This window comes from Macrobrachium rosenbergii, chromosome 27 (genome assembly GCF_040412425.1).
Source record: "Macrobrachium rosenbergii isolate ZJJX-2024 chromosome 27, ASM4041242v1, whole genome shotgun sequence".
NCBI lineage: Eukaryota > Metazoa > Arthropoda > Malacostraca > Decapoda > Palaemonidae > Macrobrachium > Macrobrachium rosenbergii.
The window spans coordinates 15399940-15427649 of record NC_089767.1 but is presented as its reverse complement, the minus strand read 5'-3'; the positions used below and the strand labels follow the sequence as shown (position 1 = coordinate 15427649).

The 27710-nt window shown below is 35.1% G+C and overlaps 1 protein-coding gene across 4 annotated transcripts in view; it reads left to right on the top strand.

The window, feature by feature from the left end:
* LOC136853427 (lysine-specific demethylase 9-like) overlaps positions 1-27710 on the top strand; it is a 141736-nt gene that overhangs the window by 15407 nt on the left and 98619 nt on the right. For all 4 annotated transcript variants that reach the window (XM_067128977.1, XM_067128976.1, XM_067128979.1 and 1 more), the window contains exons 2-3: positions 382-839; positions 25272-25432. In XM_067128977.1, the coding sequence (XP_066985078.1) occupies positions 548-839; positions 25272-25432 (453 nt within the window). In that variant the 5' untranslated portion in view covers positions 382-547. The remainder of the gene's footprint in view (positions 1-381; positions 840-25271; positions 25433-27710) is intronic.

The window sequence follows — 27710 nt, the reverse complement described above, 5'->3', positions numbered from 1 at the left end:
CCGCCTATTTTCTTACATGTACTCTCCAAAATGTCTCTTGATTATTAAATTGTCGGTCAGTTGAGAGATGCTGTAATATCTGATCTAACTTGATAGTAGAGTATATGAGTTATTTGTTAGCTTTCTATAAGAAAAATTTTACTTTTATTCACAAACAAATACATCCCCACACTTGAAGTGCTGAAATATATATATATATATATATATATATATATATATATATATATATATATATATATATATATATATATATATATATATATATATATATATATATATATATATAAGTACATACATACATATGTATGTATACATGTATGTATGTATGTATGTATGTATGTATGTATGTATGAATATATATGTACTGATTACCATTGGCAGTGTATTCAATAATCAGCGTATGAAGAGACATTGTGCATAAGAAGAGAGGACTAACTACAGTACACAAACACATCCCGAGAGAAGCAAACAAACGGGAATACGCCAAAGCGGTGTTAGTGCGTGCGTGCGTGCGTCAGTGTCTGTGTTTGTGAAGTGGTGCCATCTGATGGCGACTTCTGGAAGTCACATCCGGGGCCCTGACAGTGTTATGGCGACCGTGAGTGAGGGTAAATATGACGCAGCGAGTGAAACAAGCGAGTGTGAAAAATGTGTAGAGGAAGATCCAAATGAAGTGAGCGACGTTCCGACGACGACGCCAACCGACGAGGGCTTGTGTGCGACGCCTCACAGAGACAAAGAAGGGTTCAAGAACTTCCCGGGGTTCATCGTGATGTCTTCGTCGTCGCCTCCGTCATCAACGTCACACGGAGGGAAAATGGATCCGAAATATTCTCCAGGTACGTTGCCGCCCACCCGGGAAACGACCCCACAATTATGGGCGTCGGTCACGGGGCCCCTCTCGGGGTATGGTGATGTCCTTTGGTCGTAGCGGTCAAAATGGCATCGGTGGGAGGGGGTGGAGGGGGAGGCGGTGGCGGCGGGGAAGCTTGTTGTTGCACCTGTGTGCCTCCAGCAGGAGGCTCCCTAGGCGGAGAGCTTTCCTCTGCAGGGTAGGCCTATGGTGCCTGCGGTAGCTTGTCACCCTTGGAGTTTGGCGTAGGCTTCTGGTGAAGATTTTTGGGCTTCTTGAAAACGGCTTGAAGGCTTTCTGTTGTCTTGTTTTTTAGAATTAAAAATCCCCGTCTTGGCTTTCTGTAGGCCTGGGACTAAAAATAGTTTGTAACTTGCAGGAGTTTTCTTTAGGCCTAGCCTACCCAGTGTAGGCATGTAGCTTAGGCTGATAAATTACCACCCATGTTATTTATCTTTCTATCTCTTTTATTTTTACAAGTTATGATGATGGCCTGGCTTAACTAGCCAGTTTGGACCATTTTATGTATGTAGGCCCATGCATCAGAGTGTTGTATAGGCCTGTGTACTTTGGTAAGCAAATATGTTTTCTACCTTTATACAAATTATATCCTTTAGATGGTGATATTTGGCCATGTTTTATGTGTAGCGTAGAGTAAAAAGATTATTGCTCCTTGTTTAGTGTCATCTGGACCTCTTTAAATGGGCGTGATCTACGCATAAGCATACACATGTAAACCTGCTGTCTATAATCTTTTATACACAACTACATTCATAAGCTAGGCCATGTAGGTGACCTGTAGCCTTGTCAAAACATTTAGCCCATACTCTTAAAAGTGACAAATATGTCCCACAAAATTGATGTTTTTATATCTATGTCTTAGGCCAAGTATGGACTGGGAGTTTAACTAACAGGAAACTTTGATACATTGACTTAAACATGTTTATTAAATTATGAGTTTGATGCTGCATTTCATCCATGCCTAAAACCTTTATTATCCAAGCATCATTATCTTTAGAATATGAAGAAGCTGACAAACTCAACTGATAGATTGCCATTCATTGGAATCTGAAGGTGCTGGCAAACTTCAACTGACATGTAGCCAGATATTCACTCATATGCAGAATTTTTCTTCTCAGGATGAGTAAGCAATTATTATGGTGGTCATTGGATAATGTAGTAACTTTTTGGGCAGCTGTTACACCTTAATTCTTTACCAGATACATGAACCATATATTTTAACATCTATTTACCTCATATTTTATGCCTTTCTGGCTACATTTGGTGCTGCAAGCCATAATAAAACCACTTCTAAGATTAAATTCTGTGTTGACATGGAATTGAATCAATTACCATTTCTTTTTTTACAACTTTGTGGATTAAGTCCACATAGACATTGGGTACTTGTCTAAGAGAAAGGAAAATTAGAAACTAGAGATGGAAGATGAAAAGGAACAGGAATGATAACAGCATAAGTGTGTAATTAACAAACATAAAAAGTAAAGTATGGATGTTGTCCATGAAGCATGTAGACTTGTATCTAGGACAAGCAGTAGTTTGAAAGATTTTTTTAGAGTATTTAGTCATTCTCACTACATGCAGTTATTTCTTTGTACACTTTTTGTAAAGAAGAAAGACAGTAAGACTTAAGTGAGAGCAGAAACAGTGACTGACTACTAAATATAGAGATTAAGAGGCACATTTAGTTTTTATACGGTATTACATGACCAAACATTTAAAAATTTATTTTCCAGATACATTCAGGAATGTTTGAGATGAGTTAATTGGTCAAAATAATTGTGCATACGTTCTGTTATGCATGATGTCACATTTAAGGGAGTCCAGGGGGTGGCATACCATCCCTGGCTAGTTTAGGGCATATTACCCTAGGTTAAGATTAGGGTACATTGCCTTAGGTTAAGATTAGGATATTGGAAGGTTAGGCTGTGAAGTATCCTTGGGGTGATCTTTTATTAAGTGGGAGCCATAGCCAGGCCACTTGTTCAGATGCTGATAGGCTAGTATATGTATGCTTCTGTATTGTATTCAGTAATTGCCTACGGCTCATTTGAACCTTCTTTTTATTTCATTACATTTCACATATATATAAAAATGTAAAACATACAATTATTAGATTTGCTGGTGAACTGACAGTTACTGATCAGTAAGCCAGACCCCCTAAGTGTCTGTTGAAGTATGCAAGACGAAATTTTACTATTTCAGGAGTTAGATGAATAAATATGGGTTATTAAGTAATGAAAGTAAAACTTTGAAATACGTAAATTTGGAAATTAGATCATTCAGTGATATTTAGTTTAATCCATGTACAATAATTCAGTATATAATGTACCCAAAAACAGTAATTCAGTATGTAATTTACCTTAGGTAACCACTTTACTATTTTTCAACACATCTGTAAAGTGTAACTACGTCATGCCCATCATATTTCTTTTGTAAAGTTTTTGTGTGCAAATGAATTTGTAAATTTCTTTAATGAAAAGATAGAAAACTAAGAAGTTGTATAAAGAATTTGTACAAGGAAAGAATTGTAAAATGAAGCAAGATAAAAAGACAGTGTGATGCAGACCCATATATCCCTGGTGAACATTGAACAGTACAGTATTAATATAAAATGAAAAACAGGAGTCAAGAGCAAGATTACTACAGTACCTGAATATTGAGGAAATGGCATAAGCCACACCAATTTTCAAGAATAAAGGATAAAATCAATCATTAGAATTTAATAGACCAATGTTAAAACTTGTAATTTCTTGAGAGATGTAATTTTCTACAAGATACTGTAGTAAGTTTTTAATAAGGAAAGTTCCACTGAAAAGTTTTTAATAAGGAACAATCCACTGAAAAATTTTTGTACCTATTGTAAATGACCACGTGAAATATATATATAAAGCAGATAATAGATGGTGAAAACTAATAATATTTGATGAAATTACAGCATTTGGTACAGTAATGTATGAATAATGTACTGAAATTATTTAAGAACCATGCCATAAGTAGGAATTAAGTACACTGAAAAAGAAAAATGTGTTAAAATAATTCTGCTAACAGCAGTGCTATAAGGCACCAATACTGTTTACCGTGTACACATTTATGTTTAAAACCATGATGCACGCAAGGTTTTTTCAAAGGATGTAAAATTTTACCAACTTATGCAACCTTGAAGGTCTTTCCAAGTTGATTAACAGAAAAAGACAAACTAAATGAAGTTAATGTATTAATAGGTAGGCTAAATAAAGTTGAAAAAGTTTGATAATGCAACTGTAAAAATAAATGATAGACATGCAAATAGTAAAACAGTGAGTAACTAATGAGTGCTAGTAGATGAAAATGTAAATACATTATGACAGATCAGATATTAAATGTAGTGAAAATAGAACATTTTCAACCAAAATATGTAGCCTCTCTATAAAGGAATACTGTACCTAAACATGGATATGTTGAAAATGCTTGTACATACCGGTATACTGATGTAGCAACCTCTGTATTGTCTTCAATAAATATTTAGTACCAAAGTATTTATTGAAGCTACAGGACTAATAATGAATAAAAACCCATAAGATAGGGTCAGTCTTAGCCATATTGATCTTCACTGGCTACCTATTGAATATGAAGTGTGTTTGATGATACATTGTGATAAAGAAGAATAAACAGAATTATTGAAAATATACCTCAGAAAGTATAAAAGCATATAGGAGCATGGCCAAATATAGAGTAATAAAGCCCAAAATGCAACAGAGATGTAGGAAGAAGACCCTTTCAGCATACACAATGGATTTGTTCAGAAACGGTGCGAAAGCAAGTTACTCAAGAGAAGTACAAACTACAAGAGACAAACAAATGATGGCTGAAAGCATGTCTCCAAAAATACATAAAGGACAGTGATCGATGGCAGGAGACAGCATTTGAATAAGTATCCACAAATATACAAAACTAGTTTTTTTTTTAATTAATAATAGTTCATTAAAGTTAAACTTCTAAAAAGAGTGTGACTGTAGTGTACTTGAATTTGGTTAAAACATGAAAGTATTTGTGTCTTGGGGTGGATGATTAGTTCCACACTTGCCTCAAGGGCATGGAGAAGCAGAAGTGCTTAGTGAAGTGATACACTGTGACAAGTGAAGAAGATTGTTAGTAATAATTGTGAGATATTGTTGGGTTGCACTTGATGTTGAGGTTAGTTTGAATTTTCATGGTTGAAGCTGTTTAAATTATGGAATGACCGCATGGGAATGATTGTTTTTGTTTTTTTTATATATTTTAGTTGAAATTAACAATTTTGCTAAATGCTGATATTGATTGTAAGAATTTGAATGGGTACAGTAATAGTATAACAAATTAATCGCTTCACCAAACACATAAACCATATAGCCTATATATAGTACATTTCCTACTGCTTATCTTGGTTTTATGCATTTTTAACAATTATTATTGTGTAAGCTACCCTTCTCTCTGCCCCCCCATTTAACAAACTGGGAGACCATGGTAGGAAACCAGTTTTATTTGGGATGGGGGCAATCAAAAGATAGTAAGTAGCACCAACAAGAGTTGTAAATCATGCTCAGAACACAAAAGAGGCTCTTAAAGAAAAATGTGTAATCCCCAAAAATCTCAAGGAGCAAAAATACACTGGATAAAAATATGGCATGTAATCACTGTAACCTCTCTCATTCATACTAATAGCTCCAAGGGTTCAGTGCACAGCTGTGGAATGTGAACAAGGGAATATGGTAAACAGAAGCTTAGCATGTAATTTACAACAGCAAAACTCAAGCTTAACCTTGACATTTACTTAGCTTACCTTATGCAAACCAATATTCCTAGCTGGCAGTAACACCTGTAGAATCCACAGACGTAAGAACAATTTAACACACTGAAATTGGCCTAATTAAACATATTTCTATAACAAAGAATTTGTATGCAAATACATTTGCAGATTTCTGTAATAAAAATTGAAATAATAGGAAGTTGAAAAATTATTTTTATAAGGAAAACTGTGAGAAAGGAAAGAAAGATAAAAAGACATTGTGATGGTAACCAAGCAGCAAATTGTCATGAAGATGTCTTCATTATAAAATGATAAATAATAGGCAAGAACAAGATGACGGACCACATATTTCGAAAATATGAGTAACAAGTTATCAAGAATGAAGGATAATCTGCAATCAGTCCACGTGAAGGATATGCTGTAATCAGTCCTCAGTTGTATCAGCCAGTATCATAACTTGCAGTTTTTTGAAAGATGCAGTTTTCTGTGAGAAAAGTTAGTTTTTAAAAAGAATCGCTCCACAGAAACACTGTACAGTACTACAGCACTCAGTAATACATGACCACATGAAATACTGCATATGGATAATGCTAAATGTCAAATACCGTGCTGTGCAAATACAGTACAGTATTAGTACACCAAATTAAAGCATTTCAAGTAGTGCAGGATCTTATGGTAAAAGACTTAAAATGCATTTGCATTGAAAACTATGCACTGAAATGATTTAAGAGCCAACTTATAAGTAGAACTCATCAAGTACAAACTGAAAACTGCAAATCTTTTCCCCCCCCTTCCCATTCTCTCCACTCCTACCCCAAAAAAAAGACTGCCATAGAGTGCTACAAGTTACTGTCCAAAGCACCAATACTGTGTACCATGAACACAATTATCATTATTGTGAATTATGAAAAAACCACGAAGTTAATTTTTTTTTTTTTTTTTTTTTGGTTATACAACCCTGAATGTCATGCCAGAATATGGAACATAAAGGTAAACATTAAGATGAATAGAGAAAGACAAACTAAGAAGTGTTAAGAAATATTAGTAGGTTAATAAAGCTCAAAAAAGCTGTATAATAAAATACTAAAAATAAATGTTAATAAAATGCTAAAAATAAATGTTACAGAGGTGCTAAGAGTAAAAGTAATGTGGAACTTGAGTGTGCTAATTGATGAAACTAGTTACAGTACAGCACATAGCTTTTAAATTAAATGTGAAAATAGAACATCATCTTAAAGGAATACCTAAACATGGTTATGTTTAAAATGCTCATACATAACAATGAAATCACAAGAGTAGACTAGCGTAATAGGCTTTACAGTGGTGTACCAAAAAATGTTTGAAACTCCAGGATTAATAATGAATACCCACAGGATAGTGTCACTCCCAGCCTGTTGGTGGTCACTGGTGACCTATTGAATATAGTGTTTGGATATACAGTACATTGGGATTAAGAATAATAAACCATATTGTCCAAAATATAACAAAGTATAAATACAGGGAAGAACATGGACAGTATAGATTAATAGAGCCAAAATGCAACAAAAATGTAAAAACCACCTTTAAATACACAAAGAAGTGATTTATTCGAAAACAGAACACAAGAACAAGTTACTCAAGAGAACTATAAATTGCAATAGTAAACAAATGAGGGCAGAAAGAATGTCTTCCAAGAGTAAATAAGGATGATGTGATAACAGCTTTTGAATAAGTATCCACAAATTTGCAAGACTAGCATGTGTAAACTTTTAGTTGTTCATTAAAGTTAAACTTGAAAACAGTGTGGCTTCTTGTAAAATTGAATTTCGACAAAACATGAAGGTACTTTATTCCTCTTTGGGAGTCTGTATTTCCACACCTGAGTGCATGAAGGGTAAGAAGAAATAGATCTGCATTGTGAAGTGATACTCTATGACATGGAGAGATTGTAGGTGCTGTAGCCTAATTGTAAGAGATTTTATTGGATGGCATTCAGTGACTGAAGTCTGTTGGATTTTCATGATTGAGGTTGTTGAGGTGGTGGTAGTTGTGATTTCATGTGAAGTAGTAATTCTTTTTAGTTGAAATTGACAGTCACAATTATGCTGATTGTTGATCATAAGAATTTAAATTGGTAGTACAGTAGTATGACAAATTAATTTCTTCACCAAACACACAAATGATACCCAATACAGTATATGTTACTGGTTAACTTGTGTTCTATGCATTTTCAACCATTATTAACATACATACAGTACTACCCTTCTGTCCTAACCCCCATTTAACTAATTGGGAGACCATGGTAGGAAACCAGATGTATTGGATGGGGGAAAATCAAAAGACAGTGATTAGCACCGACAAGATTTTAAACTGCTCGAAATGCAAGAGGAACTATTGAAGAAAAATATACTGTATAATGGTCCTTTGTGTAACCCTTAACAATCTCAAGAAGCAAAAAACAAAAAAATGCACTGGATGAAAAAAGGGCATGTATTATGATCACAGTAACCTTTCATTCATTCTAGTACTGTAGATGCAAGATTGGGTGCAGACAATTGTGAACTGTTAATACAGGAAGCTTACATTTTGTGTGTATGATGAACTACTACAAAACTCTAACTTGACCTTGACATTTCCTTAGCTTACCCTGTGCAAATCAACATTTATATGTGGTCAATAAAACCTACAGAATCCACGGGAGAACAATGTAAAACTGATATGTGAATTAGGCAGTTAATTATATTTTACTTGAAATGCAGTCATAAATACAGTACAGTACTGCACTTGAACAAGTAAAATGTCTCGCTCATGGGCATCTTCACAAAATGGTAGCCAAACTACACCCACACAGTCAAGTACATACTCTTATCACCAAACTCAAGTGACCCTTAGGTTATGTATGTATATGTATTGAAAGTATTAATTATAATAATAAAAATAAGTTTTATACATATGATTTAAAAAAGACCTCTGCTGTGCAACAGTGAGTAATGAGGTGCATCTTCACAGTTAACCATTGCACTATGATAGTTTACCCTTTCCATTCTGTATTGGACCCACCAGAGGATTTTCCAATATAGTACTCAAGACCCATTCAATCAACAGAGCAGATGCAGATTTAATGTTGGAGTCCTATTGAGTAAATTTGCAGTAAATACAGTACAGTACTGTATTGGGGTGTTATAAGAGAATATTATGTCCCCTTTATTGTCAAGGTCTTACAGTGAAAAAAGTGGTTTGATATGGGAAGAAAAGTTTTGATAGGAGTAACAATAGACATAGGAGAGACCTAGAATATGCAGGTAAAGCTGTTTTGATTGAAAAAACATTACAGGATTTACAAAGCTTGCATAATAGACTTCATAATATAGGCTATGTAGAGAGTGGGATATATAGCCTACATCTAGGAAAAACTGATTATGAGAACAGAGCATGATCAAAATGACAGAGTAACAAGAGTTAGTAGGATAAAGGATTAAAGATATTGTTTTTCAGTAGTAAATGCAGGTTAAAAAATGTGCAGACATGTAACATTTGGCAATCAATACGGTAGGCTGGAGTTGCTGTACATACATGAATCATGGTATGATGGTGGAACTTTTACATCTAAAATATTTTGTCATTTTGGGAATAAAGTTTTGAGAAGAACATTCAGTGAGGTGGTGGGATAGTGTGAGAATTGATACCAAAAGGAAAATCATGGGTGTTCCTTATGTAGATAAGATAATGACAAATGGGGAATGGAGAAGGTTTAGGTCTTCTCAGGGAGAGTAGTGTGGGATAGTGTCTACTGCACTGTGATGGTTGCCTGAAGAGTTGCAAGACCCAGACTTATTTGGATGAGAACTCTTGAACTGAGAGGAACTTTTTGGAAGTGTAATCACGGGAAAGACACTAGTGGCAGAATTTCACTGAGGCCGTAATCTTTGGAGGCATTGGGGATGCTGGAACAACACAAAATTTTTTCCAAGTCCAGTGTAGGTTATATGGTGTGAGATAGGGACTTATATATATAAGTGGGAGTAAGGTTTCAAGGCTACTTGCATTGGCTTTAGTTGCATCAGTGGGTGATGGTGCAGTTGGATAATTGGGAGATGTTAATTAAACTTGTAATTTTAACAAACAATATTGTACCTAACAAATATGTACACCATAAATTTTATGCATCACTTAGAGTGTTTTTGGGAGATTCCCCAGGGCTTTTGAACTTCAAATATATAATCACTTTTTTTAGTTTTTTTATTTATTTTTTTTTCTTATTTTCTACCTTTACTTATTAGCTAACCCCTTAGGCTAATTCAGTGTTGACAGACATTGATTTATCAATACTTACCACTAGATTTTAACGAAGGTATAATGTATTTGAATTAGTGAAAATGCTGTAGAAACTTGAATAGTATACAATGATACAAATGGCCTGTGTATTTTTTTTTTTTTTTACGTTAGTTTAACCAGACCACTGAGTTAATATTAACTCTCCTAGGGCTGGCCCGAACTAAGCTACTTTTGAGAAGAATAAAATGGCTTACAGCATCATTGCTAGTTTTTGGCTTTACAGTATATAAGAATATGAGATACATGGATGTTTATCATTATTGTATTTACAACTAAAATTATTCTTATGAATTATTGTACCTGGTATTCTAGTGGGTTTAGGCTAATCCCGGGCTCTGATGGGAGGTTCCATAGTCCATGCTATCTTAGCTAGGCAAGATAGAGTAGGAGGAGCATGAAAACTACTGTAGGCTGTGTGAATATTGAACATGAAATTTCTGATGCAACAAAACTAAAATAAACAGTAGAAAACAGTACAGGCAGTCCGTAGTTAACGGCGGGCTCGGTTAACGGCAATCCGGTTTTATGGTGCTTGTCTGGCGACGAAAATTGCTGATTTCCACTTATCGATGCTGATAATTGGGTATTGTCACCGATACATACCTAACAGAGGCGCCAATAACCGAAATTTGGCGTTTTTCAGCGCTGATAAGCCCCGAAAATCGCCGAATTTCGGTCATTGGCGATTTTCGGTTATCATCACGCCCTCAGAATGGAATCCCCGCCGATAACCGAAGACTACCTGTACAGTGCTTTTCATTTACATTAAATTGGAGGATGTTTTGGGGAGAGGGTATATGTTTAGTGTCTATGCTTCCTAATGCACCTATGTAGCAAATCAGGACATTAGAGGAGAATGAGCAAGTTGTGACAATTAGTTAATTGATCCTTAGAGTTATTGTTGTGAAATGATCACTAAGGATTTTGGAAAGTTAAGCCACTAATGAGAATATGTACAGTACAGTACAGTACAGTGTTACGGAAATGATATACAGTACAGCATATTAAATCCATATCTTGATACAAGTTAATGTAATCAATGGTTAGTACAGTAGTACAAACAGAAAACTGTACATGCTAAATGCAAAGTAAGATAGTTTTAATTCTTTTCCAGCCAAGGAGAAGGAGTTGAGAGATCTTCTCTATTTAATATACTGTACTGTAGTATGATTTTATATGAACAACAAATGTTGGCAACTAATATTAGACAGTGCAGCATATTCTCAATCAAAATGTCTTGAAGCATCACTTCACCACTGTGGTTTGTGGATAATAGTTCTGAATATCTTATTACAGTATAGTGAATCTTTTCCATTTCAATGTTGGTTTTGTATACATGCATATTTATGTATGGTAATTGATTGTAAGATGTGAATACTCATGGTTATCATTTTAGTACATGCTGAAGTTTTGTAGCGTATCTCACTCTTCTTCGAGACATCCTTCAGTTTAAGGAAAAGGAAAGGCTACTTTGTTTTCTGCCATTTATTTTATTTCTTTATACATGGTAGAAGCATAGTACGATGGTTTTGTATGAAAATATTGCCATGTGATACATTATTTTTGGAAGTTTGTGTAGTTTAGGCTAGTTAGGATAGCCTAGGCCTTGAGAAATCTTTTAATTGTATCCTGAGCTTGGCCAAGCTGTTTAGTTTTTTCACAGACATTTAGTAATTTGAGGTAAATGAAGTGCACTGAAATCCAAATTGCTTTATTCTTTTTTTTTTTTTTATACCAAGTGAATTACAAAGTAGGCTAGTGTTATTTTTTAACCTAGCAGAGGTCAAGCATAATAGTGCTATTCTTTGTACAGTACTGCATTTTGCTGCTTTCTGTTCCCCTCAATTTAGACATAGTACATTTGAGAGAGAAAGAGAGAGAGAGTGCTAGCCTTATTATGATTCAAATGAGGACTTTTGGATGTAGTGCACATGTGGTTCATTTATATACAGAATTATAACTTAGGAAATGAGTAGGAGAATTTAGTGTAACTTTCATCATGATATAAAAAAATATTTATTTCCTCAAATATCTTGAAAGGATATAGAGAGAGAGAGAGCGCTGGCCATATTATTATTCAAATGAGAACATTTTGGATGTAATGCACATGTGGTTCATTTATATACAGATTATGACTTAGGAGGAAATAAGTAGGAAAATTTGGTGTAACTTTCAGTATGATTTAAAAAAATATTAATTACCTCAAATATCTTGAAAGGTTTTAAAAATTTAGCTGTTCTGTCAGGAATACAAACCCTATTAGATATGGAATGGGGTTCTTGTTGAAATACAGGTGCAGTAGGTCCATGACTTCTCTAAAAGCAAGTAGAAATTTGATTCTGTATACTGTACAATACTATATAGTACAATATTAGTAAATTTAAGGTTTGGAAAATTCAGTTCTCTATGCTGATCTTGAAGTTTATACCTATCATGAAAATTTTAATGTATTCTGTAGCAGAAATCTCAGTTTCAAGCTACTGTACAGTGAACCCCCTGTATTCGCGGGGAATGCGTCACACACACACACACACACACACACCCCCGCAAATAGCTGAAATCCGCGAATACTTAAAACCCCCTAAAAACACATAGAACTGCCCATTTTGATAGTTTAAACACAGAAAAACTTTGTAAAAATGCATATACCTGAGTATTTTAATAGTTTTATCACAAAAAGTGCATTTATTCATGAAAATTATATGAAAATACAGTAATTAGTGAATATTTCTCAGTGAAAAATACCGCGAATGGGCGAATTTTCCGCGAATAATGGCTAGATATGTTCCACAGAGAAACCCACAAATGCATGAGTCCGCGAATCATGAGAACGTGAATACGGGGGGTTTACTGTACTTTTAAACTTTTGTGTAACATTGAAATTTGTTTTTTAAGATTTATTAAGTTGGAGTATTGTTAGAATACTTTGTAGAGGCCAGAATGGCTATAGTGCAATACTTAAATGTGTCGTAGGCAATTGGTTTTTGAGGGAATATGGGGAATAGATGATGGCTTCAACTTAATTGAATAATGTACTCTGTTTTAGAGGTGAATCAACTTTGTACAAAAGGTAGTTTATTAATATGTAATTTTATATAAAATTATCATTCCATAGGAAAATGTCACCGTCAGTGGTTGCCACACATTATAGCCAAGTGCATATACTGAAAATGAAGTGTATTCAAGTGTTATAGTATTACGCATCCAGAATTGCATATTCCCAACTTTGCTAAGTAACAGTATATGTGTCCAGGTTTTATACACTGAGGGGCCTCTTAATCTTGACCAATGCAAGTGGGAGCTGTTGGGATTTTATTGCATGGAAATACGTACGGCAGCATTTAATGAATTAATCCATGCACTATTGATATTGCTAACACATCTGACAAAATGTACAGTAGTTTTTTATTGGAAGATAAAGTTCTGTTATAAATATTCAGTTATACAATAGGAACCCTGAAAATGCAGTACTATCTTATATTAAAGTGGAAAGAACATTTAATTTCATGTATAACACGAGTAATACCGTAAATTTATTCCATGATTATTACTATTGGTTGGGAAGATTTATATTGTCACAAATTAACTAGTTTTTAATAGTCACATTTTGCTTAAATGTATAACTTTAAGCATATTAAATGAACTTTGTTGTGTGAAAATAATGTAAGGGTGTCTTCTCTCTCTCTCTCTCTCTCTCTCTCTCTCTCTCTCTCTCTCTCTCTCTCTCTCTCTCATATTTTTTATTTACTGTTATCTCTCTCTAAAGTGAGTCATACTAGTTGTCCTTCAAAATGAATTTCTAGATCTCTGTGGTTTCCTTATCTTTATAAAACTTGACCTTGAGAAATGTTATTTATTTTTGGGTTTAAAAAAAGCAAGCTAACATTTTTGTTTAAACCTGCAAGCAGCTAGAGGATACCAAGGACTCTACAGTTTAGTAAACTCCATATTTTTTTATGAGTTTCCATTAAGACTGAATGGAAAGATTTATATTGTCACAAATTAACTAGTTTTTAATAGTCACATTTTGCTTAAATGTATAACTTTAAGCATATTTAGGGTTTTTGACCTTGAGAAATGTTATTTATTTTTGGATTTAAAAAAAGCAAGCTAACATTTTTGTTTAAACCTGCAAGCAGCTAGAGGATACCAAGGACTCTACAGTTTAGTAATACTCCATATTTTTTTAATATATTGAGTTTCCATTACAGACTGAATGGAAACCAAAATAAAAACTTGAAATAAACAAAGCAATAAAAAATGCCAATTGCAATTTCAGTTACTCAAAAAAAAAACAAAAGTGGAAACTAATATGAACAAACAACTTGCTTTATGAAACTTTATAGTCTCTTAAAGTAAACTCATTTCCATTTTAAAATGAACTAAGATGGTGCCAGCAAAACCAAAGAACATCACTATCAAAATAACAGTTTGTTACACATAAAGTTCAAGAGAATTCCAGAATAATGTGAATCAGAATTAGCCTAAACATTCACAGTCTGGCAGTCAAGCATTTGGTTGAACATTCTCTTTTATATAGAAATGAACATTTATATTTCTTCTCAAGAATTTTTTAAAGTTTACATTGGCTTTTTGTTAACAATTCACATGAGGTTGTTCCTATCACAATAAACACTGCCATATATTTTTATGCACTACTGTTTAATATGTTGTGTAAAAGAGAACTTACAATTTAAAACAAAGATACAGTAATTTGAAAGAATAAATTGTGATAAAAGAATTTTAGTAACTCAGTGACGATACAATACTTTTACAGTAAAACACACTGTGAACAATTAGCATGCAATTTGACCAAAAATTTGCAACATAATAATTGATGAAAGAAAATTAATAAATCAATAGCAAGATGGCCCATTCACACTAAAACACTGGGTGAACAATTAGCATTCCCCAGCTTTGTTTGTCTCTGGAAACTACCTTTTTGCCTTTTTTGGAATGAATCTCTCTTCAGACTGGACCCACCTTCTGTAGAGTCTGTTATTTCTTTCATGCCTTGCCCCGTTGTGTGTTATGAAGACAACATAATTTTTTATTAGTACTGCATGGGTGGTGGGGGGAGAGGGGGATGGGGTGCTTCTACACTTCCCTTTGGCATCCTAGGGTTTCTTGGTCTCTTCCCTTTAGAAGCATAGATATTCCATGTTGGGAGTGGCTTTGGTGAGGATGGAAACTGTGCATTGAGGGACTGTGAATCTGCATATGGCATGCCTTTTAAGGGACTTAATATTGACTTCCTACTTTTGAAGCCAGTTACTCCATAGTCTGCATCGTTTGCAGTCTTGGGCAGTACTTGCTTGTCTTATTGTGTGCAGGTGACAAGTTTTCTGTATGGTAGCTCTTTCTCCACTGTCTGTCTCTGAAGACCATTGGTTTTCTGGGCTTATGTAGGGACTCTGGAGGAGGGTCTGAAGCAAGTCAAGTTGTCCCATTGCTGAGGATTTAGCCTACGTGTAGTCACCTGGCAGGGTTTCCCCTCAGTGGGTGGTGGTGTTCGAACATCTGGCAAGGATGTAGAACTTGCTGAGGGGAGGAGTGTACACTTATTTGTGGTTGTCATGTTGTTTACAGATCTGTTTATTGTTTCCACCCAAATCTGCTTCCTTCCTTAAAATTTAAACATTTTCCATCTTTTGAAATTAATGGATTAAGTTTTTACATGCCTTCACTGACATTCATAATTTTACAAAGGTTTTCTTTCAGAAAACTATAGTCAGTAGTGAGTGTTTCCAGTGTATTGTTAGAATAAATTATCTCTTTTGCCCCTGCCCAGTTGATTGTATGATTGTATTCACTAACATCCAAAGACTACTGTTCACCTGTTCGCATCTCACACATTTTATGCTGTTCTGATTTCTTTTTCACTGTTTTTAGTTTGGGACATATAAAAATTATCATTTGACTTACATGGAATTTAATATACACATCCTTGTTGAGAGAGTCCTTTATAAGTACTCTGTGTGTTTCATTGTTTTATTGTCCTTAAATGGTACATTAACTCTAAAATTCTTAAGTAGATGGGGGATAGCTTCAAATTATTATTCTTATGTGGTGGTACAAGCAGGTTTTTGTGTTGTAAGTTTCCTTATTGTTTAAACACAGTCTTTTTAGCCATTTCTAATGCATTGTCCAGTACAGAGTTAGGATATTCAAATTTCTTGCCTGCATTTCTAATATCTATTTCATCATGAATGTGTTCAGGGCTATATAGGTTATATACTTGATGCTCAAAAACATGGATGTGGAAACTGATTTCTTAACTTTATTGCTTTGATCAGAATAAAAATGAGCATAGGTAGAAATATTGTTTTATTTAAACAATATAATTTTAACCCAAAAAAGGGTTGAATACCACTTTTCCATTTCCAGAGTGAATTTAGTTGATGGTATCTGCTAGTTGACTTGATTTGTGAAAAAAGTTATTTACCTCTTCATTCCCTGGCCAAATAGATATTACTATGTCATCAGCTTACTAGAACCATACTACAATGTGTGGAAATATTTGTATGTTTAACATTTTGATTTAAAATGTATTGGTAAGTTGTCTATAAACACTATTATTTATATCTCAATCCAAAAAGGGTTGGCTACCATCCTTTTCCATTTCCATAGTAAATTTTATTTATGGTATATACCAGTTTATTCAATTTGTCATAAAAGTTATTTAACATTTTCATTCCTTGGCCAAATACAAGTATCATTAACATACTTGAACCTTACCACATTGTGTGGAATGATTTGATATACTGTAATATATTGCTATAGGTATTAAAAAATTCCAAGTACAAATCATTTAACACTGTAGATAAAGGGTTACCCATTGCCATTTCTCCTTAAATTCAAATTTACATCCTTTTACACATTTTAATCAGTTTTATTGGATTGTTCTGGGAAAGTGTTAGATCCAGCTGTCTGTTCTCTAATGTATCCGATAAAAACTCCAGCTGATTGTCATTGTGAATAATGACACATACCACATCAGAACTCACACCTGGATTGAAAGTTTGAAAGAACATGTAACTACCAAAGAGAACAATTGACTCAACCTTGACATTTTTACCGTAAAATTCTTAAATTGTGTGTGTATAGTAACATAAGAGACAGTATTTATGTTCTTCTTGAATTGAACGTTTAAGATTTTAGCAGGCCCCCTTAGATATGTCTGGCAAAGCATATAATGACTGATCCTGGACATAGCCTTGATTTACTTTTATTGCTTGTTGTGAATTTATTTTTGTGGTATATAATTGGTGTTGGTCTCATTTTGAAGTTTAATGCTGTTTGTAATCTCAAGGGTGGGGAATGGGATGATGTCACTGGGATCTGAAAATGTTAATGGAAAACCAGTAGCAATAATTGTGAAGCTAAGTTTCATATTTTAGATGAAATTTATTTTTTTTGCACAAGCAGATGTACCAATATTTTTTACACTTGGTATCCATAGGTTTTTGGATTGTTAATGTAAGTTACCGTAGGTACCACACTGCTGGTGTCAGAGGCATTTTGATTTCCAGTATGTAAGAAGAGCTGTACATTGTATCAAATTTAAACTTCCATGCAATATATCCTTAAGATGGTTAACTTACCCATGTATGCACCGCTACCATATATATAGTATTTGTTTTTGGTTGATTTTTTATTTTATTTTAATATTTGGTTTACATGTGCTTAAATTTTTTGGAAGCCCACTTAGCAAGTTATGGCCATTGTGCTGCACATGAATGTCCTTTCATGTTGAATAATATGTAACAATAAGCCAATAAAGGCTGGTAAATTTGTTGGTACAGTAAACCCCCCCCCCATATTCATGGTCCCACGATTCGCGGACTCACCCATTTGCGGTATTTTTCACAGAGAAATATTCACTAATTACTGTATTTTCATATTTTCATGACTAAATGCACTTTTTGTGATAAAACTATTAAAATACTCGGGTATAAGCATTTTCAGAGGGTTTTTTTTGTGTTTGAACTATCAAAATAGGCAGTTCTAAGTGTTTTCAGATGGGTTTTAAGTATTCGTGGATTGTAGCTATTCGCGGGGGTTGGGGTTTGGTACGCATCCCTTGCGAATACGGGGGTTTTTTCATGTTGAAATAGCAATTTGGTGTTGGCCCAGTTAGTATCTTCTTTTTAAGGCTGTCTGCCATGACTTATCACGTCAGTATGACTTTAACCAATGGGTCTTCACTGCAGTATAGAAACGTTATAAGTTTGTTTTGATTGGTTATTTTTTTATATATGTATTTCTTGTATGAGTATTTTAAAACTAATTGAAGGTTTGGACATTGTTGTTATTATTATTATTATTATTTTATTATTATTATTATTTTTTTTTTTTTGCCTATCATAGTCATCTGATTCGACTAGGTGGTTTTTATAGTGTGGGGTTCTGGGTTGTATCCTGCCTCCTTAGGAGTCCATCACTTTTCTCACTATGTGCGCTGTTTCTAGTAGCACACTTTTCTGCATGAGCCTGGAGCTACTTCGGCATCAAGTTTTTCCAGATTCCTTCTCAAGGATCTTGGGATCGTGCCTAGTGTTCCTATGATTATGGGTACAATTTCCACTGGCATATTTCATAAACTTCTTATTTTGATTTTCAGGTCTTGATACTTATCAGTTTTTTCTTTTTCTCATCTACTCTGGTGTCCCATGGTATAACAACATCAATGAGTGATACTTCTTGATTTTGTCAATCAAGGTCACGTCTGGTCTATTGGCATGTATCACCCAATCTGTTCTGATACCATAGTTCCAGAGGATCTTTGCCTGATCGTTTTCTACCACTCCCTCAGGTTGGTGTTCGTACCACTTATTACTGCAAGCTAGCTGGTGTTTCTTGCACAGGCTCCAGTGGAGGGCTTTTGCTACTGAATCATGTCTCTTTTTGTACTGGTTCTGTGCAAGCGCCGGACATTCGCTTCGTGTGTGGTTTATGGCCTCGTCTTTTATATTGCATTTCCTGCATATGGGTGAGATGTTATTTCCATCTATTGTTCTTTGGATACATCTTGTTCTTAGGGCCTGATCTTGTGCCGCCATTAGCCTTCCTTCTGTTTCCTTCTTGAGTTCTTCCTTTTGTAGCCATTGCCATGTTTTATTGCTGGCCAGTCCTTTTGTCTGTCTCGTACTGTCCGTGCATTGGTTTGTTGTGCCATTCCTCTGTTCTATTTTTCATTCTCCTGTCCCTGTATATTTCTAGGTCTTCATCTACTTTCATCAGTCCTTCTTCCCATGCACTCCTTTAGCCACTCGTCTTCACTGGTTTCCAGATATTGCCCCAGTGCTCTGCTCTTGATGTTGACGCAGTCCTCTACGCTTAGTAGCCCTCTCCCCCCTTCCTTTCGTGTTATGTATAGTCTGTCTGTATTTGCTCTTGGTTGTAGTACTTTGTGTATTGTCATGTGTTTTCTAGTTTTCTGATCTATGCTGCAGAGTTCAGCCTTCGTCCACTCCACTACTCCTGCGCTATATGTGATTACTGGTACTGCCCATGTGTTTATGGCTTTCATCATGTTTCCAGCATTGAGTTTTGACTTGAGTATCGTCTTAAGTCTCAGCATATATTCTTTCCTGATCGTGTTCTTCATCTCTTGGTGTTTTATATTGTCTCCTGTTATTCCCAGGTATTTGTATCCTATCTCATCTATGTGTTTGATGCTATTTCCGTCTGGTAGCTTTATCCCTTCAGTCCTTGTTACTTTGCCTTTTTATATGTTGACCAAGGTGCATTTTTCTATTCCAAACTCCATCCTGATGTCCCCAGATACAGTCCTTACAGTCTGGATTAGGGTATCTATTTCCTTGGTGCTCTTACCATACACCTTGATGTTGTCCATGAACATCAGATGGTTAATTCTGTTGCCTCCTTTCTTGAGTTGGTACCCAGCATCCATCTTCTGCAGTACTTTTGTCATGGGAATCATGGCTACTACAAAGAGTAGTGAGGACTGTGAGTTCCCTTGAAAGATCCCTCTCCGGATGTTAACCTCTGCTAGTCTTATCCCAGAGCTTGTAAGTACTGTATTCCAGTTGTGCATTGTATTTTTAAGGAAGCTGATGGTGTTTTCCTCTGCCCCATATATTTTCAGACATTCTATTAGCCACGTGTGTGGTACCATGTCAAAGGCTTTCTTGTAGTCAGTCTATGCCATGCTTAGGTTGGTTCTCCTCTTACTACTCTTCACCATTTTGTCTATTAGGAGCTGGTCTTTTGTGCCCCTACACTTCCTTCTGCAGCCTTTGTGTTGGTGGGGATAGTGTTTGTGTCCTCTAGCTAGTTGTATAGCCTTTCACTGATGATTCCTGTTAATAACTTCCACATTATTGGTAGGCAGGTGATAGGCCTGTAGTTACATGCTATATTTCCCTTCTTCTTGTCTTTCAGTACTAAGGATGTTCTCTTTGTGGTTATCCATTTGGGTGCATGGTGGATTGTGATACAATGCTGGAGTTGTTCTGCTATCCGTGTGTATAGGGTCTTGAAGTTTTTGAGCCATTATCCATGGACTTCATTGGGACCTTGGGCTTTCCAGTTAGGCATTTTCTTTAGTTGGTGTCTGACTGTGTCTGTCGTGATCTCGGTGAATCTTTGTTTTATTCTCCCCAAATCTTTGTTTTATTCTCCCCATTTCTTCTGCCTTAATTTCCTGGAGCCATGTTTCATGCTTGTTGTGTGATACCGGATTGCTCCATGTTTTCTCAGAGTCCCTTACTTGGTTCGGCTTCAGGAATTTCCAGGTGTTTGTCTTCCCCTCTTAGTTGGCTGTACTGTATAGTCTTTTCTGGTTGGTTCCAAAGAGTTTGTTCTATTGGTATCTTTTATTCCTGTTCATGTACCGTGGGATCTTATGTGCTTTGGCTTTAAGCCTCTGTTTTATATCTTCTGTTGTGTTGTTTTAGTCCCTTCTCCTGTACTTTGTATTTCTCATTCAGTTCCTCTCGTGTTTTCTTGCTTCTTAGCCTCTTTTCTGCCATCTTTTTCAGTTTACTCAAGTCAGATCTCATCACCATGATTTTGTTTTCCAGGCGCCTTTTCTACGGCGGTTGCTGTTTTGGTTTTTGTTGGGTTGGTTATGATGGTGGTGTTGGTGTTTGTATCTCCATGAGTTCAACTACTAGCCTTGCTCCTGCATATGCCACATTATTTGTTGCTGTGATACTGGTGTGGAATAGTCTCATTATTTCATTAACTTCACTTGTTTTTTCCCTTAGTTTGTGTTGTAGGCTTTCATGGAGGGGATCTTTGTTCTTTCTGTATCTGGCTTCATCTATTGTCTGATCTTTTTCACCCATTCCGACCTCTCTGTTACATCTTCGGTGTTTCCTCTTGTATCGTTGTTTGGTAGCTCATTCCTTTTGTTTTGTGTGTCATCGTCTCTTAGTTTGTCGTCTTGTCCTTCGTTGCTGGGTGTTATTTCTCTTTCCAGTTCCTCTCTTTCTGTTGTGGAGAGCCAGTTCTTTTTCTTTATGTGCCTTACTTGGTCTGCCAGCCTCTGTTCTGTTTGAGGGGTGTTATTTCCCTCATTCCAGATGTTGACCAGTCTTCTTCTATATGCTCTTTCTGTTGGGTTGCTTCTGATGTTGCATCTCCATATTTCCTTATTTTCTCCTCTTGCCCATTTCTTCTTCTGGTTTGCCTTTGTAGCTCCAGTCTCTGGTTGCTGGTTACTGTTGTTGTGGTGGTCAGTTGCTGGATGACGACCTCCAGGTACCTGACTGTCCTCCCCGTCGATTGGGTTGTATACCTTGCTGCTGGATGAAGCTCCTATGTTGCCAGAGGTTCCATTTACGTTGTTGTCGTTTATTCTTTCACTTCTTTCCATCATTGCTGAGTTTTGCTATTTAACCCATAGCTGGACCCTACCCCATCGAGAATAGGTACTCATTTACAGCTGAGTAGACTGAGGAAATTATGGTAAAGATCCTTTCCCAAGGAATCAACGCTGAGGAGAGCAGTCACCCATCCAACGACTGACCAGCCCCAATGTTGCTTAACCAGTATTATAAATTTTGGTATTATTAATTTTAAAAGTTAGTCAAACAGACCACTGAGTGGCAATTATTGATGCAGGCCATAGAATTATCTCGAGGGATTTGCTTTTAAACAGGTGATATTGAACTTGAAGCGAAGCAGTTAACAGAAGGTCAGGCTAGTTAGGCAGCAAGAGACTTAGAGATAAGGATGGAGAGTATCAGTCAGAAAGTGCTACAATCCTATGTACATTGTATCTCCAGTGCAGTACCCTGTGAAGGATGACTTGCACAAGTTTTCAAAGTTTGATAGATTTATTTCTTTTTCTCATTGCATAATTTGTACTGGCCATTTTGCAATGTTATTATACAGTACTGTAGTAGAAATAAATAACAGAGCTTATAAATATACATTGGTCAGATTGTATTAGCATTTGTTAAGGCATATCCAAAATTAATCATGAAAGTTGGATAGTATAATCCCAATACCTTTGGAGTTGGGAGATCCTAATATGGGTACTAGGCTAGTTGTTACTAGTTATTGAAGTTCTTTACCAAGTGCAGCATAGCATAAATTAAAAAAAGCTTCAATTAAAAAAAAGGGGGGCTAGCTTTAGACAGTTTTTCAGAAACATTTTTTTATATAACCTACACACGAACCCTGTGGGTGATTTATTTCTTGGGACTGTATTGAATTATCAGGTCTGAGAGGCTGCTGTCACAAGCCTCAATGCCTTCCCTGGGGAACATCATTCATGTTGTTGGGGCATTAAGAGTTTTGTTGAGTTAGGATACACTAACTAATTGGGTCTTTTTTCTTTTGTTTTTTGTTGTTTCATAAAAAAATTATAACTAAAGTAAGTGATGTACCAAAAGGTTTTCTAGCTTATTTTTTCATCCAGAATTGATATTCATTTCATCACAGTGCTCCAGTATATCACCTAAATTGTCTGCATTTGTTAGTTTCCATGTATCCAGGAACATGTAAGACCAAAAACTTTTGAAGACTGCCACAGAATCTTCTTCATTGGAAGGGTGGGTAGAGCTTTCTGCTGGCACGCTGTTGGCCCAGCGTTCGACTCTCTCAGCGGCCAATGAAGAATTAGAGGAATTTATTTCTGGTGATAGAAATTCATTTCTCATCATAATGTGGTTCGGATTCCACAATAAGCTGTAGGTCCCGTTTCTAGATAACCAGTTGGTTCTTAGCCACGTAAAAATAAATCTAATCCTTCGGGCCAGCCCTCTCTAGGAGAGCCTAAGATAATTTCCAGATATGTGCCTTATTTACTGTACAGGTTTTTTTTTTTTTTTTTTACAAAGCGGTCTTAATTAACAGTGTATTGAAGCCCCAGCCATCCTGTCCATGGGAATGAAAATGAAAGCAATCAGTAAAGCTGGACTTAGATAATTGACAATTTCAACAAAAATTGTTACAAAGTTATTGTTTGAACATAAGAAAAACATTGTATAAAGCTGGGGTTAATCATCACAATCTTTTGAACAATATAATGTAAGCCTTGAAAATGACAAATGTCAAGATATATATGATAATTAATTGGTACGTCATACAGTCAAAGATGGTACACCATGAATTATTCATTATTAATCAGCATAAACCTTTCCAATCTTTTCCAATGAGTTGCGTAATTATCCATGCTGCCAAGATCTTGTACGAACAGAGGGCCAGCATTTGGCCATTGACCAACTGCCCAGTGTGCCCATGTCTTGAGACAGCCCAGATTTCTCAGTACAGCATATAAAAGATATTGGAGTAGTTTGTTAATAAATCAAAGCTACTTAGATTAAGCTTCTCTCTTCATTCAGTTATTGTTTACTGTATTTTGTCAAGTTAGTCACTGCATACTATAAAGGAATAAAGGGTCTAATGTAGATGAAGTTAGTCATTGCATACTATAAAGGAATAAAGGGTCTAATGTACATAAAGAATTCTGTTGCTTCATCTTTGGTTTATGAGGTTTCTTAGCATTTGTAATTGTGGTGTTGGGTGCTTAAGGCTTACAACTTTCCTGCTGTGTTCCTGCAAATATCCTCTATAGTTTTTGGTTCTTTGGATTTTTTGTTTTCAGTCATTTCTCAAGGATAATTTACTTTTCTGTTCAGTTTTCAATTTACTTATGGTGCAGGTGAGTTTGTTTGGTGTCTTTGTGACAGTGTTGTTGTCTGTGGTTATGCATAGTTTTTCGGTTTACTCATTTGTAAGCGTTTAATTTTGGGAAATCTAAATTAAAAATATATAGGTAAAAGTAATTTGTATTTTTTGAGACTTCTATTAATTTTGTGAATTCCTTGTTTTGCTTTTTCATTTGCAAATTTATGTCATAAAGCTTCTGTTAATGGCAAATATTCTTCCAAAAAAGAACATTGAAGACAAGAAAATGAAATCAGATCCAATAATCTTTTCTGGAAAGAAAAGTAAATAGTCTTTACAGCGTTTCAGAAATTAAGAATGGAGCAGGTGTTGTGCCATATGAAAGGCTGAGCATTCTTAGGAGAATGGTGTGACTGGGATCTCCATGTTCACAGAAATTAAGTACCGTAATCTTTTATTACTTGGATTGTAATGAAACCAAAGATTTTTATGTACAATGTCTTTTGTAACTGGGTACAGTAGGTGTCTCAGTTTGAGTTGACAGGATAGTATACCCAAAGGAACTTCTTGATCTTCACCGTGGCTTGATATTTGGTATCTTGTAATAAGTTGCATATTAATTGATTCATGGTATCATATGTCAGTGACAACTTTCATGGCAGCCATAAAATGAGGATTGTAGGCTTGTAACCTGTTGTTTTAGTAATTTACCTCCATTGCCTCTCAAAATGTATTAGCTCTTTCACAAAGGCTTGGGGCGATTGCTGGAAAAGTGCCATTTGAGATTAGGCTTCATGTACCCTGTTGAAAGTACAGTACAGTACTTCATAACAGAAAACTCATTGCCAACTTAAAATTGTGAATCCAGACTTGATGTAGAAGTCAGAATGATAAGTCATTTATATTGTTTGTAGTCTTACTGGATACCCTAAGTGTGTTTGCATGAAAATATTTTAGAATATATCAGGAGCTTTTGACTCACATTGTAAATGTGAGTTCTTCAAACAGTACCAAGGTGTTTGTTTTTATGATAAGCATCATTATGCTGAGTGCTTTTGTCCATTTGGTGAATGTCAGTGATGTATGTGAAACATACGTTTTTAAAATTGAAGACTTTGTTTTGATTGAGTGGTATGACCAGGAATGGTATGTTGTTGTTTTGGATTTTTATTTCATTGGTACTTTATTTTTCTCATTCCCTTTCTTTTGCAGAACCACCACTTTGCAGTGCTGAATCAGGACCACTGGACACCAATGAGCATCATCATCATTATCATCACCATCGAGAACACCATTATCACCATCACCACCATCATAAGAAGAAGAAACATAGAGACAGAGATAGAGTGCATCACAAAAAACATAGGCACAGAGTAAGTACTGTACTGTATACTTTTTGGAGAAGATGATACACATTGAGGTGGTGCAGCCAAACATTTATTTTTAATCATGCTCTTGTATTAGTAGGGGTAATATGATAGTACTATTAGTAATAATATTGATTTAAGTTTCAGCTATGGGTGTAATAATTTATCAATATATTATACATTATACAAATAATATATGGTAACTCATGGATAAAAATAGATATTTACCAAAGGACTTCAGAGTAAAAACTCATCATACAATATTTCATCTCTGTGACAAAATACAGAATGTGATTATTTTGTATGTGTACAAACATGCTATAAAGGGTAATGACAGTTTTTATAAATTAACAGGAATGCAGTAGTTGCCCACTTAAATTGATGCTAAATATTTTAGAAACAATGACCACTGACCTAGGAATCTATCTAGTCTTGAAAAAAATGTTTTAAGATTTTGATACTGTACTTTGCTTTCATTCTTGAGCTTAAATTGGAAGGTTGCATTAGTGATGGTGTGCATTTCACAAGTGTCCAACTTAACTTTCCCTGCAGTCTATTTTTGTAAATTGAATGATATCTTAGATTCCTTTTAAATTTGTAAGCTGGCCCTTGAAAACTGTCTCCGTGGTTTTCATAGTTGTAGATTTGTCTGGTTAAATGTACTGCAAAGAGTCAGTCGTACTTTTTGAAATTTATATTAAATCTAGAGGAATGGAATTGTAGAAGCTTTTGGTTTTTTATGAGCCTGGTTTGACAAGTTAGCTGGTATCTATGGGTTACTTTATGATTTCAACATCTTAAATAAATGGTTTTGGTATAGAAGGAAAAACAAATAATATTGAGGTGTCAGAGGTATTTATTCTTCTGCCACGCCTGTCAGTCCTGTGTGGGGTTTCCTGCAATAAAATTTTAGATATTTAAAAAATTATGAAAAGTATTCTTTGGCATAGTATGATATTCACAAAAATGTAACTACACACTTTAATTTTTTCTTAAGTTTTGTAGCCAGGCAGATTTTCTAACTCAACCCAAAAAATGTGTATGAGTTAGTGAAATAATTGTGTACAGTAATCCTTTAATTATCTGGATTAATAGAGCCAAGGGCCTGTCAGATAAGGGCAAGGGAAAAATCTTGGGTGTTCAAGGGCAACTCATTACCCTTCCTTACCTAACCTTGTCAGTATCACATACTGTAATTGAAAACACTCAGTATGCTTATAAACAGCAAGCATCTCACTTTATGCAAACAGCAATTATCTATCTTTTGCCCCAATATTTGTAACAAAATATACTGCTTAAATACAACTTGAAAAAAAAGTAGCCTCTTCTTTTTCTCTCTCATATAAATTAAGAGTGTTCAGTGTTTACCCACAGCTCACCATAATTTTATCACCATTAATTTATTTTTATACAGCAACTTCCTTGTCAGTTTTTACCATATTGTATTACCATACACAAGATACAAACTGTGTGTGTGTGTGTCAACTGAAGTATTGACCTAGGCTAGGTGGTACACTCACAGTATCCATTTGCATAAGTCAAATAATTACAGCTGTATTTAAGATAAAGGTAATGGTAATGAAACTATTTTACTTGCTGAATCCATTTATAATGTATTATTGTGTTATACTAGCAGCATTGTAATATATATAAAAAGCCAATTGGACGCCATTTGTAATGACTAGTGTTCACGTTCTCAGAATCAGCTGATTGAGCCTACTAGTGAATGAATTGGGAGAATAATTTTTTAGTTGCTGAAAAAAACAAATGTATTATTGGAATTATTTTTATTTTTGTACATAAAAAATGTAAAACTGATATACAAAAGAACTAACATTCTTTTATGTTAAAGTAAAATCCCTCAAAATCCCAAAACAGCTGTTTCTCGATTCGATTGTTTACGTCATACTCAATGTTGTGTATGTCAGTGGTTAATTATAAGAGATGGTCAGGAATTGTTACTTAAGCCAAATGTTGGGTAATCTTGCTTGAAAGCCTAGCCTTAATGATTTTTCATTTCACCTCTTAATACAACAGAAGCTTTACTTGTATGCCTATGTATGTGTTTACATCTGCCTACATGTGGCATTTCATCATTGTTGATGGTAACATCTCTTATATAGTGTGAGCATTTGTGTTTGTATTCCTTAGCCAGTACCAAGTTTGCTATTTTTCTTTTTTGCTTTGCTTGATTCACTGTACAGTACAGTATTACAAGTTTAGTTTACTCCAAAGTATGATTATCACACATATCATAACAGTACAGAAGAGAATTTATCACTAT